The 22,673-nt window shown below is 31.3% G+C and overlaps 1 protein-coding gene across 3 annotated transcripts in view; it reads right to left on the reverse strand.

Annotated features, from left to right (window-relative positions):
- Nucleotides 1–4,572: 4,572 nt before the first annotated feature.
- The window catches only part of LOC139491815 (transmembrane protein 135-like), a 100,956-nt gene continuing 82,855 nt past the window's right edge, over nucleotides 4,573–22,673 (reverse strand). For 2 of the 3 annotated variants that reach the window (XM_071279685.1, XM_071279686.1), the window contains exons 7-13: nucleotides 12,044–12,082; nucleotides 10,971–11,175; nucleotides 10,038–10,205; nucleotides 8,572–8,712; nucleotides 7,734–7,832; nucleotides 7,317–7,384; nucleotides 4,573–6,703 (exon numbers count right to left, since the gene is read on the reverse strand). In XM_071279685.1, the coding sequence (XP_071135786.1) occupies nucleotides 6,553–6,703; nucleotides 7,317–7,384; nucleotides 7,734–7,832; nucleotides 8,572–8,712; nucleotides 10,038–10,205; nucleotides 10,971–11,175; nucleotides 12,044–12,082 (871 nt within the window). In that variant the 3' untranslated portion in view covers nucleotides 4,573–6,552. The remainder of the gene's footprint in view (nucleotides 6,704–7,316; nucleotides 7,385–7,733; nucleotides 7,833–8,571; nucleotides 8,713–10,037; nucleotides 10,206–10,970; nucleotides 11,176–12,043; nucleotides 12,083–22,673) is intronic. The other variant, XR_011656648.1, reaches the window with a different exon arrangement.

The following is a 22,673-nucleotide window of genomic DNA, read 5'->3' on the forward strand; positions in this document are numbered from 1 at the left end:
CATGTTTTTTGTTTTGTTTTTTTAACGATCTGTAAATCTTTGCATAAGTAATATATAAAAAAAAAGATGTGGTACGATTGCCAATGAGACAACTCTCCACAAGAGACCAAAATAACACAGAAATTAACAACTATAGGTCACTGTACATCCTTCAACAATGAGCAAAGCCCATACCGCATAGTCAGCTATAAAAGGTCCCGAAATGAAAATGCAAAACAATTCAAACAAGAAAACTAACGGCCTAATTTATGTACAAAAAAAGAACCAAAAAAAAATATGTAACACATAAACAAACAACAACCAATGAATTACAGGATCCTGACTTGGGACAGGCACATACATACAGAATGTGGGGGTTAAACATGTTAGCGGGATCCCAACCCTCCCCTAACCTGGGACAGTGGTAAAACAGTAGAACGAACTTTAAAAATCAGTTGATAGAAATAAAATGTTATTTTTGGAGTTGGTTTATTAAGCTTCTTTATTTTTTCCGTAGTTATGTTCATTCAATTACCTTATTGACAAGCTTTTGTTCTTTGACCTCAGGTTGGCTTCTAAGCATTGAGATTGAAAATGAGCAAGAGTCCTCCATTTTTATTATTAATAGTAATGTGTGCAAAATCTGGTGAAGTTATCATACCTCATGTTACAAAATTGTGTAGGGTAAAATGTTCGTTACATCTTCTGACATCAGACTCGGACTTCTCTTGAACTGAATTTTAATGTGCGTATTGTTATGCGTTTACTTTTCTACATTGGCTAGAGGTATAGGGGGAGGGTTGAGATCTCACAAACATGTTTAACCCCGCCACATTTTTACGCCTGTCCCAAGTCAGGAGCCTCTGGCCTTTGTTAGTCTTGTATTATTTTAATTTTAGTTTCTTGTGTACAATTTGGAAATTAGTATGGCGTTCATTTTAACTGGACTAGTATATATTTGTTTAGGGGCCAGCTGAAGGACGCCTCCGGGTGCGGGAATTTCTCGCTACATTGAAGACCTGTTGGTGACTCTCTGCTGTTGTTTTTTATTTGGTCAGGTTGTTGTCTCTTTGACACATTCCCCATTTCCATTCTCAATTTTATGATCCGTCAGTCAGGTTCTTGTCATCACAACTCGTCTGAAACCACACAAATTCTAGTGGTTATGCCCCATAGAAGTTAGCATTTAGGCCTAATATACTTGAATAATATGCCGACATACTATAAACAGTTTCGCATCACAACATCTTCGAAACCATACAACAGAATTTCATGAAATTTTGTAGATAATTAAGTGATACAACATGTATGTATATGTACATATTGACTGGAAATTATAATTAAATTTATAAGTTATGCCCCTTTAAACTTAAAATGTTAAATGTACATGTACTTCAACAGTTTTACATTGCAATTCCTTTGAAACTATACAACAGTATTTCATTAAACTTTGTAGATAATAAGGACATACTATGTAGATGTGCAAATTGACAAGAAATTATGATTCAATGTTTTTTCTAGGGGTTATGCCCCTTTGAATTTCGAATTTTGTCTTAATAAACTGCACCAGTTTGTCAGCCTAACATCTCTGAAACCACCTTACAGAATTTCATGAAACTTGGTTGATGATATAGACATACTATATAGATGTGCATATCGACAGAAAATTATGAATCAATGTTATTTCTAGGATTAATGCCTCTTTGAACCTACAAATCTGTCCAGTGATGCACAGTTTTGGGGCCTGGTGATGTGAACATGCTCACAGAGGTTCTATTAATAGGTTTATTATTAGCCTTGTGTTTTAAATGTGTCCTCTCAGGTTGATTATAACTGAAAGACTAAGCAATTCAGTTTGGATAGAAAAAATGCTAAATTGGATCATTGACCTCTGATTTCTGGGAAATATGATTCTTCATTTTACCTCCCTATTGGTAACATGATTATGTGCTACCATAAAAGATAACAGGTCATGATTCTATCTAGTTCAAATCAAATACAAGAATGTTTGTATTAGTTGAGAGTTTGGAGCAGAATGATTGATGAGTCTGTTTCAAGTTAGATTAATGTATAAATACATTGAGATTAGGAGCATATATATGCATGGGATTATAGCTTGCTGTTTGGTGTCAGCCAATGTTCTGTGTTGAAGACCGTACTTTGAACTATAAGGGTTTACTTTATAAGGGGTGACTTGAACAGAGAGTTGCCTAATTGACACTCTTACCACATCTTCTTATATCTATATATGGCAATCTGGCAGAAAACAAAACACTAAACTGGAACAAAAACTAGGGTTCAACAAATGGTCGCTATGTATCGAGAAATTTATAGCCAATGAGACCGAAACCCAAAGAAACAAACAAATTATTGACATCATAAGGTCAATGTCACACATACAATTATTGACATCATAAGGTCAATGTCACACATACAATTATTGACATCATAAGGTCAATGTCACACATACAATTATTGACATCATAAGGTCAATGTCACACATACAATTATTGGCCTTTGATGAGGTTTACAATAATTTTATTTATAGAATAACTAATTGAAGAATTCAAATAGAGAAAAATATTCAACGAGTGACCGAACAACACATCAATTCACGAATGCGCGTATCGCATGAGTTAATTATCAGTGTTGTTCGGTCACGAGTTGAATATTTTTCGATATTTAAATTCTTTAATTAGTTATTCTTTTTATTACATTGGCAAATGGCTTTTTTTAAAAGAAATTAAAGAACCTTAGTGAGCACGCTCACATACCCCATGTCCCCACATTGTCATTGGAGAAATTAAATAAGTATAAGAAAAAAAATTGTATAAGAAAAAATATTGAATAATAATTTCCTGTCAATATACATAGTATGTCCTTATTATCTACAAAATTTCATGAAATTCTGTTGTGTGGTTTGAGAGGAGTTGCGATGACAAACTGTTGCAGTAGTACATTAAAGTAAATAAGTTCAAAGGGGCGTAACTCCTAGAAATAAAATTGAATCGCAATGTCCAGTCGATATGCACAACTACATAGTATGTCCTTATTATCTGAAAAGGTTTCGTGAAATTCTGTTGTGTGGTTTGAGAGGAGTTGCGATGACAACCTGTTGCAGTAGTACATTAAAGTAAATAAGTTCAAAGGGGCGTAACTCCTAGAAAAAAAATTGAATCGCAATTTCCTGTCGATATGCACAACTACATAGTATGTCCTTATTATCTGAAAAGGTTTCGTGAAATTCTGTTGTGTGGTTTGAGAGGAGTTGCGATGACAAACTGTTGCAGTAGTACATTAAAGTAAATAAGTTCAAAGGGGCTTAACTCCTAGAAAAAAAATTAAATCGCAATTTCCTGTCGATATGCACAACTACATAGTACGTCCTTATTATCTGAAAAGGTTTCGTGAAATTCTGTTGTGTGGTTTGAGAGGAGTTGCGATGACAAACTGTTGCAGAAGTACATTAAAGTAAATCAGTTCAAAGGGGCGTAACTCCTAGAAAAAAAATTGAATCGCAATTTCCCGTCGATATGCACAACTACATAGTATGTCCTTATTATCTGAAAAGGTTTCGGGAAATTCTGTTGTGTGGTTTGAGAGGAGTTGCGATGACAAGTAACAGGACTGACGGACGGACGGACTGACGGACGGACGGACTGACGGACGGACGGACGGATGGACTGACGGACTGACGGACGGACGGACGGGTCAAAAACATTATACCCTCCGCAACTTCGTTGCATGGGGTATAATTAATGTAAAACATGTAAGGAACTATATCTTTTTTTCAACGCATTTACAATTTGTTTTGGACCGCCGTTATCGACGTCTTGACAACGCCTATTGTTGTATGACGTCAGAGAGTGAAATAACCACGTTTATTTCACATGTGAAATTATCGGTTTTTATTTAACTGGGAAATCAATGTAATTCATTGCAACCAATGTAATAAATAATGATATTCACATACTCTTAGGTAAAGTTTTTGTGGTCAAGTCCATATATCTCATATACTATAAACAAAAGGGCAACTGTATTTTGTGTATGGAATGACTGTAAGGTGTACATGTCAAACTGGTAGGTTTTCTTTGACTTTGACCTCATTTTCATGGTTCATTTGTCAATGTTGTTTTTTCTGTGTTTCCTAGTTACTTTAAGGTCAACTATATTTGATGTGTGTAATGATTGTAGATGTACATGTTGACCAACAGGATTCATTTGACCTTTACTTGCCGACTGAAGGTTCAATTGACTTTTCACTAATTTTATGGTTAGATGATTAATGTTGAATCTTGAAACATTATAGAGATCAGCAAAACAGGGGAGACAATTCCGATTGTGTATAATCTTTGTTCTAATAAGTTTTGGATTTTCAAATATTTCACTGAAGAGACATAATTATTGAAATGCTCATTTGGTGCAGAAAAAGTGATACAATGTATTGTAATTGTACATTATGATCAGCTATTCTACAAAGTTTAAAGTGAATCAAACTATAATTTAAGAAGTAGGCCAGGGCATGAGGTATAAATGAATGTTTTCTACAGAACACTGTAAAATGAGGATTATGATGAGATGAAAAAGTAAACAAATATTTCAATTTTTTTATTATAAAATAATTTGGTTCTCCTTATATTTATCACAGATACAGGTACACAAACAAGTCAATACTGTGCTGAATTTAAGGTGGTACCTAACACTACAGGGAGATAACTCTGTAAAATCAGCAGAACGTTTTAATGACATTGTGTTCATAAGGGAATATTAAGCTTCTCAATGATCAAAATAAGCGTTTTTAAACTGCTATATAACCAGTGTAATTTTTCTGATTAAACGGTTGGTTCAAATTTTTTGAAATTTTTATATTTTTGTCAAAGGGTCAAAGTGAATACTTTGTCAAAATTTTAAGAAAATTAAACGAGCCAAATTAATTTTAGTTAAAGTGTTAGGTACCACCTTAATATATTCAATGATACTTTCTTGCATATTTCATATATATGTTGACTATATATCTTTGCATTTAATACAAAAATCATTTACACATGTATGTATTGCCTACAAAAGGCATTTCTTTTAAATCATGAATGTATTTCAAAAACTGAAAAGTTGATTGGTAATGCCAGTGCTACCTATATATAGTGCACCAAAAATAAAAATAATGCCAAACCATTGATCTAATGTCCACTTAGTTCTAACAGATTCCGATTGTCATATGTGTATAAAACAACCTTAAGACACAAACAGAGAATATGTCTGTTCATTGGACACTGTTTATGCCCACACATGCATATAACTTTACAAAGGGACATAACTCAATAATAGTAAAAGTGACACAAAACTTAATCAAATTTGATCTGTGTTTTTGGTGATACGCATTGTCTACAAGTTTCATCAACATTTGGTTGAAGCCGATTAAAGTTAGAGAAAGGAAACCAATTTCTGAACAGACAAGTTCTCCTCTACTGCGGAAGAACCTATACTTTCCAATGATTAAATTTTGCAACTTATGATCTAGCTATAATTCTGGATCACTTATAAACAGCATATATCTCAAAATGTTATTACCTCCTACAATAGTCATTAATCATCGATGAATTTGCATATTTCAAGGGATATCTATATACAACTTAACAACTTAATAAACAAAAAAACAACAGTGCAAAGATAAAATAGTCTTGAATGTAAAAACTGTCAAAATTACAAAATCAAGATTTTTCAAAAAAACGTTTTTTTTCCTAAATCCACAAAACAAATTGTTTTCACATGAAAATAAAATAGTCCTATGCATGAACATCACATGTATATCAAACAATTTTTACAGAAATGATTGATAAGGTAAGAAAACCCTTTAAATTATGTTGCCAGACTATGCTATTCTTAAAGAACCTACACATTGAAGGATTTATAAATTCTGACCACATTTTGTAACTGGCCTTACAGAAAAATTTGAACACAGCTTTAGGTTTAACACAGAACAAAATTTAAAGCTATCACTATAAAGATCTATTTAAGTAGTACTCCAAAAGAACTTCACCCTATTCTATAGAAAAGCAAAGCACCTTATAAGGCCAAAAAGTAAAATCTTTACAATATCTTGTGTATTTCCCATTAAAATGTTATTTAAAATTAGTATAGTTGTTTGCAAATTCTGAACTTTTATGTCTTTTGCATATATATATATATTGTTTAGGCAGAAAAATGGAGCATTTTGAATTTCTTATTTTAGCATATATTTGGGACTAGGAAAAACTGAGACATGACTAAACCACAAAAATATATTTGCATAGGTGCTATGGTAAATTGGTTCTTGCATGATATTGACATTTCAAATACAAATACTACACCAAAGTAAATTCTAAATTTAAATTCAGCCATTTTATCAAAATTATAATTTTAAAAGTGAAAGTTTGATTTGAATATAAATTGAGGCTAACAAATGTCAATATTGAACTCCTACCTTTACAACAGAGTTTCAACTACAATACGCATTCATATGAATTTTTTCTCATTTGACAGTTAATTTAAACATGTACAGTTAATTTAAATATTTGTTCCTAATCTTTACGATTATCAGCTGATAACAGATTTGATGACACTGGTTGCATTAGGTGGTTTGACGAGGTTTGTATGAAGTAGGTCGTAGTCAGGCCAATAGTTTGGTTGTATATTTGCTGCATTTGGTAAGTGAGGGACCAATATCTGTCTGTTCATCATAGCAAATCTGAAAAAAAATGCAATATATTGTATAACTAAAAGCTTTTGACAACAAACTAAAACAGGTATTAAAATGCAATGTTTGTTTTATCTAAAGCAAATAAAATGTTTAAGTCGCAAAATTTAAAAATAACATTTTCATTCCAATCATGCAAAGGGTTTGTTCTTGTTGGCTTGACCTATTTTTGAACTGCACCCCAGCACCACTGCAAATTTGAGGTTCAACAATGGATTAATTTGTAATGCAATGATATAATTAATATGCAATATACTGTAAAAATATTAAGTTTTGGTGGAGTGATAATTTCAATGTCAAAGCTTGGTGGTTCTCCCTAACAAAATAACTTTCCCTTTAATCAAAACTGAAAGCCACAATAAAGCAAATCGTGCTTAAAGCAGCATTAAACATCAATAAACAATCTATTGTTAAAATCTTGTCTCTTAATTTGATATACCGGTAATTGGAGTTAATTTTTGTTGTTTCTAATATGTGTAATATTTTTTAAAGGTTAAAATTTCATTGTGGCTTTAATTTCTTATAACTTATCAATCCACTCAACAATGGAAATTAAACTCCCGTTGAAAAGATTCTACTGGACATTGGTCTCTTAGATACTTACTTGTTACCAGTAACATTTAACAAGAATCTCCAGTAAGCTGGCCTAAGATTGTGAGGTTCTACAACAGCCTACAAAATAAAGCAAAACCGGTTATATACTTTTTTTGAAGTAACGTTATACGAGTTAAAATCCTTGTTCAGACATTTGTATATCATATTTCCATTACTGTGAAACATGTGATATTATTTTAAACACACATTTTAAAATTTACTCATATGACCTGTGTTCAGAATTTCCAGAATTTTCAATAATTAGTTTATATCTAAGTCTAAAATTATGAATTATAAAATCCAATGCACAATAAATTTATATTACTTTGAATCAAAATATGTATTTCACTTTCAAAATATATTTGACAAAATTTCATGAATATATAATGATCAAACAACAAGATTATCTATATATATTTTGACTTACTGCATGAAAGACTAGGGCTGTAGATAAAGAATATATTATTATATCAGCACACTTTATATACGGCACTAATCCTTTTGATATTCCTTTAAAATATAAAATCTGAAACAAAATAAATATCATTTTAAAGAGATATAATTAATCATTCTATCTTTTCTAAATATACAAGAGAAAGGACAAAGTGCAATAAGGTCAAAATTTGGCCAGATTTTTCATTGATTAGTAGAGTCTAACTAATGCCTATTCAAATATGATGTAATGCATTGTCAATTAAAAGGATTTTTTGTCCAGTCTTGGACTTGCAAAATTTGACTGTTTGATACTTGTTGATTAATGCCACTTTCAACACTATTGGCTTTATTGTGGGGGTCAATTTTATTGTTGGGGGAAGCCTAAGTGTCTAGATAGAACACAACTAGGCTGGAAAACTTACAAAAATACATTCTACAAAATATGGTAAAATAGTCCTATTTTTCCACTCACTTATTTTAGTTAACGATTTCAGAATCTAAAACACAAAACAATATGGGAAAAGGTAACATTTTTACCTATGCAATATATGAAAAGGTATACATGTTCCTAATCTAAATTATATGAATAGGGTGGGTAACAGAACCGCAGCGGCACCCCCATCAATCAAGTATTGACGTAAAGTATTCTGTATACAGAATAATTTCTTTCTTTTAAACTAAAACTCTCTTCAGAAAACATATATTTTGCCTTCTTAAATTTGCATATTCAATTTAATTAGATGAGAAAAGAAATAAGTACATATTTTGGGCAAGTGTAGGTCTTCCAGGCCCCAACTACATTACCAAGTTACTCATATACTGACACCAACCTCTGCTAATTTAAATGCTGCATATAAGGCTATAGTTTGACTTTTGTACCATAACATTGACCACCCTGCTAGAAATCCTGCCACCATACCATGTAAACTATCATCTTTATCACGTAACCATCGCAGTAAACAGTTAACAGCCTAGATAAAAAGACAGATATTTCATCATGTAAAAACTGTATAAATGTAAGATTCATAGCTTACAGAGTAAGATGATCCAAAGCCAGTAGGAATGAAGTTAGCTTATAACTGGAGTAATAAAAGAGTGCAGAAAAAACAATGAAAACTTAAATAAATTAAAAATCATTGTATAGGTGAAACCTTTACACAATCATTTCTAATTTTCCATTTATAAGATAATGATGAAATGTGTGTTTAATGTTAATGATGAAATGTGTGTTTAATGTTAATGATGAAATGTGTGTTTAATGTTAATGATGAAATGTGTGTTTAATGTTAATGATGAAATGTGTGTTTAATGTTAATAGACTGCCTATCAAAGGCCTGTTGTGGTCCGCTCAGTGCTTTGATTGTATTTGGTAAGCTTCCTTGCTAGGTGTTGCTGTCTAAGTTGTACAGGCAGTAGGTAGGTGTTTAAAATTTTTGTTTTTATTCTTAAGTTTTTTATATTTTTTACTATTTTTGTGCTGTTTAAGGTGGTACCTTACACTTTAACTAAAATTAATTTGGCTCGTTTAATTTTCTTAAAATTTTGACAAAGTATTTACTTTGACCCTTTGACAAAAATATATAAATTTCAAAAAATTTGAACCAACGGTTTAATCAGAAAAATTACACTGGTTATATAGCAGTTTGACAAACACTTATTTTGATCATTGAGAAGCTTAATATTCCCTTATGAACACAACGTCATTAAAACGTTCTGTTGATTTTACAGAGTTATCTCCCTGTAGTGTTAGGTACCACCTTAACTGCACTATAATGTACCATGACCATTTAGCAGAGTTTGGTAAATCTATTATGGAAATTGCAATTGTTATGATGTTTATATTTAAGCAAGCACTTGGTGTTTTTTTTTTAATTTATTTAAACCTTTCTTTCCATTTCCAAATAAGCAGAATGTCAATATTGTTAAACATTTTTCTTTATTTATATGATGAAAGAGTTATGTGGGATATGTCTAAAATAAACAGAACTTACAACTTGTCATGATATAGTTTTGGAAACACAATATATTAATATATACCATGTCCAAAAAGGTACGGTACTATTATTTCAAAAAAATGTTGCAATATTTTAGTTATTGTGAAAATTGCAACAGGATCGATTGTTGAAAAAAATATCCTTTGATTCTAAAATGTGCTTATTAGTACAAAATGTATCACTTTTATGCAGCATTTCCTTTAAACCCTAAATCTCAATCCACATTTGTTTCTCTCTTCTGTTGAACAATGACAATAAGTGCATGCAAAAATTTCTGAAAATTTTGACAATTTCTAACTTACCCTAAATATTGCTACAAAACAACCAAGAAAAGCACCAAGGTTAAAATTATCTTTATGTTTAATAGCTTGTAGTAAGGCACTAGGTGTCCTGACGATTTTTGTCAGCGACCCCAGGACTTTCACAACACCCTGAATTCCATAACCTATACAAAAATTTCGTAGTAAACCCTGAAAATATAAAATGCATTTTTAAATCAGTGTATTGGTAATATTTTGTAATTATTAATTATTTGTAGATTTTGTTTGAATATTTATGTTTACTCTGTTTATTACAAATTATGACAGTGTTCTTACAACCATTATAAAGTGAACATCCACAGTTTTGTAAACAGTTAATTTATAATTATAGCCATACCAATGATAATTCATGTCAACACAGAAGTCCTGACTACTGGGCTGATGGTAATCCTTAGGGGAAAAAACTCCTCCAGTAAAATTTGTCACATAGTATAACTTATCAATGAGTATGAAGGTTAGTACCACATATAATGACGCTCTGACTTTTTAGTTGAGAGGAATGTGGAGAAAATTTCTTATGTTCTGCATATTCCACTATCATTGAAAATATGACAGACAAAGATATACAAAATACCCTACTCCATTGGAGCAGCAGTATAATGATGTATTGTTACAACTATATATAGTGACTGGAATACAGTGAAAATAATTCAAACAGGTCAAACAGAAGCTATCTGTGGCTAATGTGGTTCATAACTGTTTCTTGTTTCTCCTTTTTTAAATAGATTAGACTGTTGGTTTTCCCATTTTTGTGGCCCTTTATAGCTTGCTGTTCGGTGTTAGCCAAGGCTCCATGTTAAAGACCGTACTTCGACCTATAATGATTTACTTTTATAAATTGTGACTTGGATGAAGAGTTGTCTCATTGGCACTCATACCACATCTTCTTATATCTATAAACCAAAATAAACTAACCTTTAGTGTGTAATAAATACAGCTATTTTTGTGTTGACATAATCTATGTTTTCTTTGATCTTTCAACCATCTGACCACAGTCTGTATTGATTTGTTCTGTTTTATTTGTTGCTGGAAACCATTTTGTCTAACTGGAACTGGTTCCTGTTTTTCTGTTTCTTCTGATAATGCTGTGGATGGTAGCTCATCTTTTCCTATAAGCTTACTGATGTAAAAAATAGTAAAGTTATTATAATCTTTAAACCAGCAACTGTTACTGGTAATTATCATTGTCACCTATACTGTAATTATTGAGAGTATTTGTTGTTATTGTTAACCTAAGGACAAAAATGTAAGGTTAATTATTGAAACCTCATGAAAATCTTTATAGAGAATAATGCATCTGATATCAGAATGTGAATTCTTACTACAATATATTGTAACAATCATCCCATAGCATTATTCACATTAATAAAAATAAGTCTCTAAATTGACAGTACCGTATATGGTTTTTATAGATTATTCAAACTTTTCTAGATTCTGGGAAATCCAAAATTATTGTACCATTTGTTGCATGGTTTAGTGATAAATATTTCATGCATTTAATGACAAGGCTTATAATTCATAGCTTTATATAATATCTCATAGATAATTGGTTGTTGTTGAAGAGTGAATGTTTTATTTGTTGAGGTGAAGCGTTTGTTCGATCTGTACTTAGGGTTTCTTTTCTATAATATTGTCTGATAGTGTACAATGCTTCTTGTAAGCCCATCCAAATGGAAAATAAACATTGTTCTTATATTTTTATAAGCGGTACAGATGTGGTTAAAATTCATTACAATTTCATCATTTGGCATGATCCATGGCAAACTTTCTTTTCATTTTAAAGGTTTTCCTATTTTTTATTCATTTTTTACAGGAGATAGTGTTTCTGTTTGTTTTGTTTTGTTTTTTAATTTAATGTGTTGCCTGTTGATTATTATAAACCCATATGCCATGCAATCTACTTTTTATACATACAAATTTATGAACAAAATAGTTTCAATCAGAAATTAGAAAAATAATATTTGAGTTACCTCCCTTATGCCACTAACCTGAATGTTGACAGGATTGATTTAGGAAGACTGTTTTTCCTAAAAATAAAGAAAAAAAACATTAAACATTACCCTCATGAAAAAAAAAGTCTGAATATTGTCTGAATGTGTCTGAATCCTTATATTTCTATTCTGAATTGATGCTGACAATTCTGAATTTTTGCTGAATATTTCTGAATCATTAAGAATTTTATTCAGACAAATTAAGAACTTCTGAAAGTGTCTGAATTGTTCTGAAAGTGTCAGAAATATATCCAAGAATGTAAGACGAATTAAAAATCTGTCTGAAGAACCTAATCATATACTGTATTTTCTTTCTAAGACTTTTCTAAATTATTCAATGTGACTGAATGTACATCTTCATCTTTAGATCTATTAAATTTTTATTCTATAGATGTCCATACACAGGCTGAGCAGGAATTTAAATCAATTTAGTGGCTATGAAAAGTTTCCATGTGTTTCAATACCTAAAATGGTACATAAAATGAACATAAAATGGGCACAAATGGTCATGAATCATTGTGAATTTGAATTATAACATAACAGAAAGTGTTCATCAACTCTTTGTCCATAACAATTCCTGAGTACAATATAAATGCTTTAACCCTTTACCCCATGGAAATTATTTTTCAACATACTTGATTCGCATAGGATTTTTCAATAAAAAAAAATCATCAGGTTTAAAGTATTAAAATGCATTGTTAAAATGAATATTTCATCAATGAAATTCCAGTCAAATATTCTCATGAATATATAACCTGTTTATATTAGATACAACTTTTATTAAGTCTGATCCTCATTTGTCTTAGGCAAGACGTTTTAACTGAGGCACTACACAGGCGTCAAAAGGCGTCATTATGGAGTAAAGGGGGTGGCGTCATTATGGAGGAAAGGGTTAACAATAGCTCTATTTTTGTAGGCAGTCAGCATTTTACTTTTACATTGATAGTGTGGATTCATTTATTTTCATGGGTATAAATTTTTGTTGATAGCTGAAAACTTGCATATTCATGGATATTTGATGTTGTGGTTTTGCCAATCTCTGTATATAAAGCCTATTGAAAATATGTAATTCATTGAACATTTGAATTCGTGGTTCACCAGTACCCTCAAAACCCACGAAAAATTGGTATCCAACGAATGATAATAATTCCACAGTATAGTTACCAAATGTCATGCCGCATAGAAAAAAATTGTTTAAATGGAGAGTTCATTGGCACACATACCATATCTTCTTATATCTATCTTAATCTTAATGGAATTGAATCTCAGCTGTGACCTGTGTTTTATGATTACACATGTTACATACATGTAGGTATCATTGTGACACATCAGTTATGGTGAGCTATTATTGACATTTCTTAATGTATATTACACATTATCTGTAAGTTACATAATAATGTGTTGAGTTCTCAATACAAAATTGTACATCAAGTTCATTTTTCTGAACTTATATTTTTTTTCTAAAATAAAAATCAGATCTATTTTTTTTTTGAGGGGCTAGATTTTTTAATGAAGGCTTCCTCAAAACACAGATTTCTAGATTAATTTTTTTTTATATATTCATTCCCTTTTCAATGCTGACTTGGATAATATACTTATTATTTAGGTGTATAGTGCTTCATCTTTAACCTCAGCAGAAATCACAGGAGAAACATAATTTGCCCATTGAAAATAAATATATACTGACTGAATTCATTTATTTTTGTGGGTATCAATTTTCCTTGATTGCTGAACAATGCTGAAAACTTACATATTCGTGGATATTTTATTTCGTGGTTTTGTCAATCTCTGTATACAAAGCCTATTGAAAATATTTTATTCGTTGAACATTGAATTCGTTGTACACCTGTACCCACAAAACCCACGAAAATTGGTATCCAATGAATAATAATGAAACCACAGTACACATCAATATAACAAGAATCGCTCACCTGTATTTCAAGAAGAAGATTTTTTAATGTTAGCAAACTTGATGAACAAATTGTGTAAAATTGTCTTTAAAGGGCAATAACTCTTCAAGGGGTCAATTGACAATTTTTGTCATATTAACTTTTTTGTAGATCTTACTTTCCTGAATGTTATTTACAGTTTATATCTATCTATAATAATATTCAAGCTAAGATAATAACAAAAAACTGCAAAATTTTGTTAAAACTACCAATTCGGTGGCAGCAACCCAACAATGGGTTGTTCGATTCGTCTGATAATTATAGAGCAGATAGACCTTGACCAATTGAACAATTTAACCCCATGTCAGATTTGCTCTAAAAGCTTTAGTTTTTGAGATAAAAGCCAAAAACTGCATTTTATCCTAAGTTCTATTTTTAGTCATGGCTGCCAAGTTTGTCAATGGATAAAACTTCGGATACAATTTATAAACAAGATACCCTAAGGAACATTTAGTTAAAGTTTGAAGGTAATTGGCCCAGTAGTTTCTGAGGAGAAGATTTTTGAAATAGTTTACGACAACAGACGATGGATGCCGCCAAGTGATGGCAATTATTAGCTCACATTGGGGCCCGAACCCCGGTAAGCTAAAAATAAGAAGACATGATTTGATTGACAATGAGACAGCTCTTCACAAGAGATCAATTGACATGGAAGTTTAAAAACTAAAGGTCACCATACATACTTAACAATGAGCAAAACAAGTTAACTAATATTTGGAATTGAATTAATTTTGCAAAATTATTCTTTTTTAAAGGGGACACAACTCCTTACTAATGTAGCTACAAACAATGTAAAAATTGAACCTTGAAAACACACCAAAGTCAAAGTTGAAAGAGTATTCAGTTCAAAGCAAAACTGTACAGACATGTATGTTCTCCAAAAGTTAAAATTGAGAAAGGAAATGGGGAATGTGTCAAAGCGACAACAACCCGACCATAGAGCAGACAACAGCGGAAGGCCACCATGTATTATGTATTAGTAAATAAATTTAACTGACAATACATCTACTTAAGTCTTCAGTACTGTAGTATATAGATAAACTCCATTAAAAAATAATATATATGACCCTGTTTTTAAGCATAAATAAAACTTTTTTAGACAAGATAAATAAGCATAAAACATTGTACATTTGTCAAATTATAAGATTCTAGAACTTTGTTCTCAAGTGCATACAAGTTACAAATATCTATTCTAACAACTATGTTTTTTATATGAAGCAAGGTAACCTCCCATTATGTCAAAATTAGATAAATCAATTTATTTTAAGGGGAGATAATTCTATGTCAATCCTTGACAAGAGAAGATAATTGAAGCATCTTAGACTGGCACTTGATCAATTAAATGTAGAAGTCAATAAATCAGCCTGATTACTTATCACAGTATTCTTCAGTATGTACTGCCAAATTATCTGTAGAAATCTATCATAAGAGGGAAAGAATGTAGGAAAGATGGATGACGAACAGAAGAACGTCTAGAATCTCTCAACAGAGGGAAGAATGTAGACAAAAACACCACTGTCAGGATGGACTGTGTTGCCAGAATAAAGAATCTAGGACTAAAAGAAAGATAACACACAACTTGTAAGGAGGCAATGGTGAATGCAAATGATCATCATCTAGAGGAGTTCTCGGAAATGATCATCATCTAGAGGAGTTCTCGGAAATGAGTAGTCAATATAAAGAGATGCCATTGTAAATGAGTAGAAGTCAGAGACAACGAAATGAGAGCGAGTCAGTAAAAATGAGTAGGGATCAATGAAAATGAGTAAGTCAGTCATTGGAAATGAGAAAGTCATAGACAATGATTAAAAGGCAATGACAATGATTAGGAGTCAATGAAAATGAGAAAGTCATGGGCAATGGTTTGGAGTCAATGAAAATAATTAAACGGATAGTAGCTACGATTTTCGTTAAAATTACTTTTTTAATCTATATGCCGGATTTTGTACAAAAAGTAAAATAATTATGATTAAAACAATTACTGGTTACGTTCCATTAAGCATTTAGAAGTTTTTTAACGTTTAACACCTACATTTATTTATTATCTATAGATAATAATTCGATGTAAAGCCCAACCCTTATTCATGTGACCTTTACTCGTCAGTTCCCAATGCGCAATCGCACATTGTGCCTCGAAGGGAAAATGGTTGAACAGGGGAATGTTAACTCGGAAATGGCTAAGTATTCAGTATAGTGTTGTTAGTGTGTGACAACATGTATGATTTTAAAAGTAGCTGTTTCAATCTTAATAACATGATTTTCTGAAAGGAGAATGATTCTAGTTTAGGGTTTTACATGTAAAAAGATAGTTATTTAGTCAGAAAACATAAAATTAGACCTAAATAGCATGTTGGACAGAGGTTATGTTGGACGTAACAGGACATTGAAAAATTGAATATTTTCCTTTTATATGAAGGCCTAGTTAATAAATATATCAATTTTTCTCTGACAGTTCATAAGATCTTCAATTAAAGTATATCATTTTGTTAAATTTTTCAAAAACTAACTTATAAGTTGGAAAAATCTTAAAATATGTCGGACAAACGGGGACATTTTTGGATGAGAATTTGTTCCATTTGCATCATTGAAAGTCAAAAACAAAATCAAAACTATGCTGTTTATACTAATATCTACAGCTGGTGTTCCTCAGCAAGAGGTAAAATGGTTCATTATTAAATAAATGGATAAAACAAAACCATAAAAAACTGTAGGACAAACATAGGACAGATTATATTCCCTGTCGGACAAACATAGGACAGAATTCATTAATTTACTGATCCTAATGGGAGTTTAAAAATGGGCACCTCTTAAGAAGAGACTAGGAAGGGTCTGAGAACTATTTTTTAGTTTATGTGGACTTGTTAGTTGTTAACAAGGTTCTTTTTACTTTTAAAAAGCTGTTACGTCCGACATTAGAAGATTTTGTCCTACGGTTCGTCCAACAGAAAATTAATGGACTCTTGTTACGTCCTAATTTTCAAAATTATGTTAAATTTAGACTGTCAACAGTTTAAAACCTCTTTATTTTTCATTTATATGGTAGTATTTAAGGTTAAGTAATTGTCAAAGTAGAAGCGAAATTGATTCTGTGACTTGTGGTAGCCATTTTAGAGAATATCTTGGATGTTGGACGTAACATTTTTTTGGACAAATGTTGGATGTAACTTCCATCTCTTGGTTGGACAGAAAGAGTGTTCACCCCTTCAATGTCGTTGACCTCAAGTAAAAAGGAACAGTTGACAGCAATACCGTATGCACATCGCGATTGTAGTAAAATTTGTTGTCATAAACATTAAAAAAAACTTAAACTGAGTTGGCAACTTGCAAATGAAAATTGAAATGTTCGCCCGTAACGGTTGGACAGATTTTTCAAGAGTAAACTTTAATGACAATTCCTGAAAAAAATAAAACTTTCTGCTGTAACTTCATGATGAATTATCACATTTTAGTTAATAAGCTCAGGCCTCAAGATATTTTGTGCATTTAATTGCCCTCTATTGTTACATAATTTATATTTCATTTTCACATAGGAAGAAGACAGAAAATGTTAGTCCAACAACATGACCATTTAAAATTGTTTTTAATCCTTATTTTTCGATGATTTTTCATGTTTTAGTGTCCTTAACCTTGCCAACCCTATTGTTTTACCTGAAAATCCTTTTTACCTAGTTGCCATTCATACAAAAAGGTTAATAAAACAATTTTGATATTGGGTCATTCGACCATGTCACAAAATAAGCATGCAAAAAATAGGGAATTCAACACTTCATTTATAAAATACTTTATTCAACAATAAACTTTTCATATGAGACTGTTTATATTATCTCTTCATCATGCAGTGAATTGATTAGCTACCTGCATTGAAACTCAAAATAATTTAAAATATGAAAAAAATGCATTTTTCTGGGACACCCATTGAAACAGCACTTTACTGAATACTTAGCCAAATAGTATGCGAATTAACAGTTTCAGCGAGAAAAGAAACAAAAAAGAGGTGCAGACAAGTTATTGTAAATTAAAAATAAAAAAACGTCGATGAGATCAGTCATTAAAATCACTCGAAACACCTGCGAAGCAGGCAAAGTCAAACAAAAGTAGCCGACGGTTTGCGTAATGTTTACATTTCTTAAATTTTCCAGATCACATGAAAAAAAATCTCAACGTGTTCATAATTGTCAAAAATATGTTTATAAATTTAAGGGCAGTAATCTCTCACCTTAGAAGAAATTAGAAATCAACTTCCCAAACTTAAGTATTATTCTTCAAGTGTATCCTTCATGGAGGCCCCGATTTAACACACAAACACGTGTATACATTATCGGCATGGTTTGGTCATACAAATGTAATAACAAGTGTATAATATCGCCATTGTTGGAGAATCTTGGGTTGGAATAATATGACGGTATTTGTTATATTTTTTATTTACATAATTTGATAAATGGCGTCAAATATGTATTTTTAATAAAGAGTAATTATCAAATATGTAAGAAAACAAAAAGCACGTGTTCGTATCTATATATATCTTGGTTAGCTCACTCGCTATGTCGGCAAAGTTCGGGCAGTAAACCCGATGCATAATTAATGAGATGGATAGGCACACTACACGATATGAATTATCAATTATTAACACTTCTGTAGTTTATGAAAACATTTTAGCGATCTTATTGCTTATATTTAGTACATATCTTTGATTTTAGCAGCTTTAAAACTTGTTCATAATTTTGTCAAAATCGTAGCTACTATCCCTTTAAAAGAGTAAAAAACTATTTAAAAAAAAGATTCGAACCAACAAAAAACATGTCATAATTAAATATGCATTTTTTTTCATTCTTACAAAAAGGCAAATTCTCAACACTATAGGCTTCCAGAAATAATTTTGTTGCTAGCTTTTGTTATAACAATGTACTTGTGTACATAAAATGTACTAACAAATCATAAATAATTTTTATTCCAAAATACATGTTCTACACATATATATATGACCAGTTAACTGTTTGCTATCACAAAGGTCTGACATTCTGTAGTCTTGTTCCCTGTCTGTTCATGTGACAGAAATTACTGTTACCCCCTCTGTTTTATAGGATTCCTTATCTTAACACATCTTTAGTACAAGCAGAAATACAACTTTACAATGTATGTAATTCATGTACTTGTCAGTTTTTTGGGGGGTGGAAAGATCTCTGATAAAAAAAGTACATTGTCGGTGTTAGTTCACATAGGTCTTTTATGTGGCAAGTTATAAAAGTCAAAGTTAACGGTTTTTTTCATGTACTGATTTTTATCATCTGTTCTCTATCATGACTACCTTTTGTTTGTAAAAATGAAAAAGAATATGTGGGAGTTTGAAAAAAAAAAAGTAAATAATTCAGTTCTGTAACTTTATCAAAAATTATACCATGCTAAATATACAAGACTACTTGAATTTGCATGGTAACCTGCACATCATTTTGAGCAGATGACATTTAAAAATGTGCATGACCTTTGCACCATTTCTTGATTCTTGAAAGGGAGGTTGTACCAAGTGTGTCATCCTGAATTCCAAAATAATAAAGCTTCCTTTTCCAGATATAAAAAAAATTAAATTCCAAATTCTGTCAAAAGTAAAGGTCCAATCCTGATGTCCCAAACAAATATCCTTCTACCCAGCTTAGAAGAGGATTAAGTAATGCCCTTTTCCGTCAGGCTTCAAATGGTCATTTTCAACTACTGTTAGCATCAAATTTGTTAAAATTTTAAGGTGAATCGTTAGAGGTCTAAAATAATTATCATTAGCGCCATTTTTAGAAAAATTTAAACATGATTCGTCAAATTCAGTTGGATTTCTTATCCTCTATAAGAAAGTGTACATTTTATCGTCATGCACCAAAAATTACCGTCAATGTCATTTGACAAGAATTTTACCATTATTCATCATGAAGGTACCCCCATTACAACCCTCTTAGAAAGGCATTATTTCATAGGTTAGATTTTGAATGCATGATATGAATTGCTAGTCCAACATTGTATACAAGTAAAGTTACATAAAATCTTACAAGATTTCACATTTCTAACATATTTCTATCTCTTCTCTATTTATCAATCGTAAGTACAATTACATTTTTCATAACCTTATTTAAATGTCGTTTACAACTTGAGCATATTAATACCTATATTTCAGAAGAATTTTTGACCTGATCCCTAGACTCTCTGTGTGGGTGAAATATGTTATGTTTAAAGCCGAGTGCATTAATAAAATGACATTTATGGGATTGCACTGAAATCTTTGGTCTTTCTGACCTTGTCTGACCAAAAAACAAGTTCACATGACATAATTAATAAGCCAAACATTAGTACATGACAGACGGTATATCTGTTATAACAGTAGTTACAATTACATGTTAGTACTTAGTTATTTACAACTGACGCCAGCTTTAATGGTAACTGTCACATATTATATACTTATGTTAAAAGTCAACAACATTTAGTACAATGACTGACTACCTAATACTTTCACAACTAATGGCTTCCTTGCCAGGAGCGGATCCAGCTATTTTAAAAAGGGGGAGGGGGTCCTAATCCAGGATAAAGGGTGGGTTGGTTCCACCATTTGTCCCTATTCAAATGCATGCACTGATTGACAAAAAAAGGGGGAGGGGGTTCTAATCCAGGATAAAGGGTGCATGGGTTGTTTCCACCATTTGTCCCTATTCAAATGCATGCACTGATTGTCAAAAAAAGGGGGGTCCAAGTTCCAACCCTGAAACCCCTACCCCCTGGACACGCCACTGCTTGTTATTCTCTTTCAAGATAGCAATCTAACAACACACAATATCACTGGCTCATATATGTTTTATGAAAAAATCATGAACTATTTGAAGTGTTTTTTATGAACTTTTCAATCAAAGCTACAACACACAAATTTTTTCTTAGAATATCATTATTTTAATAAAGAACATTTTTTTAAATTTGAAAAGGTTAAGGTTTTGAAAAAATAAAAATAATTAAGTGTATCCAAGTTTTCATGTTTTGACTGCAGATTTTGACCGTCTTAAAAAAATTACCTTGTAAACCATTTTTTTGGCCATTAAAGGCAAACTGCAGGTACATCATGGCTATAAATTATTAGGTTAAACATATAACAGCAATTTAAGAGATAACTGAGTATACTTGATTTGAACTACTTTGTCAATAAAAGTATTTGATTTTTTTACCATTCCTTTAAACCTTTTATAGTGATATTAACTAAACTTCTTTGTTTAAATCTCCTCCTACTTTTTTTTTTATAAGTGCAAGATGTCAAGAAGGGTTTTCCCCATATGACATGGAACAGTCAAATGACTTTTCAAACTGACACTGCTAACCGGAACACTTTGCTTTACTAAATTCATCTCCCTGAACACTCTGTACATTAATTCTGTTATCATTATGTCTTTGCAACTGTAGAAGATAATGTTTAATATTTGAGGTTCAAATTGTTAACTTTACATCCGCAGGTTGTTGAATACAAGCAATCTAGTAACTTCCTTTTTACAGTTATTTCCCTTTCTGTATTTTAGTCAAGTTTTAAAAAGAGTTAATTCCCTTCTGTATATAAGTCAAAAGTTTTAAAAGAGTTATTTCCCTTTCCGTATTTTAATTAAATAGAGTCTAAAAAGAGTTATTTCCCTTTCTGTATATAAGTCAAGAGTTTGAAAAGAGTTATTTCCCTTTCCGTATTTTAATTAAATAGAGTCTAAAAAGAGTTATTTCCCTTTCTGTATATAAGTCAAGAGTTTGAAAAGAGTTATTTCCCTTTCCGTATTTTAATTAAATAGTCTAAAAAGAGTTATTTCCCTTTCTGTATATAAGTCAAGAGTTTGAAAAGAATTATTTCCTTTTCTTTATTTTGATTCAAGAGTTATAAAAGAGTTATTTTCTTTCTGTATATAAGTCAAGAGTTTTAAAAGAGTTATTTCCCTTTCCATATTTTAATTAAATAGTCTAAAAAGAGTTATTTCTCTTCTATATTTAAATCAAGAGTTTAATAGTAGTAATTTCCCTTTCTGTATTGAAAGTATAGTTTAAAAAAGAGTTATTTCCCCTGATATTTTTCAATTAAAGAGATAAAAAAAAATTGATTTATAATCCCTTCTGTATTAAAGTTAAAAAGTTTAAAGAGTTACTTCCCTTTCAGTATTTTAATTCAAGAGTAAAAAAAGAGTTATTTCCCTTTCTGTATTTCAGTAAACCACAAGCGATAGAGATTGAGACTTTTCTTTTGAGGTTCTTAGTTCACAACCAGCAAATTGAGGTCAAAGCAACTGGTCAGGGTCATAATCTTTATTTTGACTTAAATTGCAAGTGTAACCAGATGCTCCGCAGGGTGCAGCTTTATACGACCGCAGAGGTCCAACTCTGAACATTTGGGGAAAATGTGGACACAACATTCAAGCTGGATTCAGCTCTAAATTTGGATTGTGATTAAATAGTTGACACAGAATGAATAAGGTCTAATGAACTTAAATTGTTTTTTTTGCTTTTGAGCAATCAGGTTATTTCTGAAATCTGAAATGAGAAAAATTGAACACCCTCCCCCAATTTTTTTTTCATCTGTTCAAAGGGACACAGATGATGCCGCTAGCATACAATGTTATAAAGGGACATAACTCAAGAACTGTATAAGTGCATGAAGCTGCAAAATTTTGCGGTGGTATAAAAAC

Source organism: Mytilus edulis, chromosome 10 (genome assembly GCF_963676685.1).
Source record: "Mytilus edulis chromosome 10, xbMytEdul2.2, whole genome shotgun sequence".
Lineage (NCBI taxonomy): Eukaryota > Metazoa > Mollusca > Bivalvia > Mytilida > Mytilidae > Mytilus > Mytilus edulis.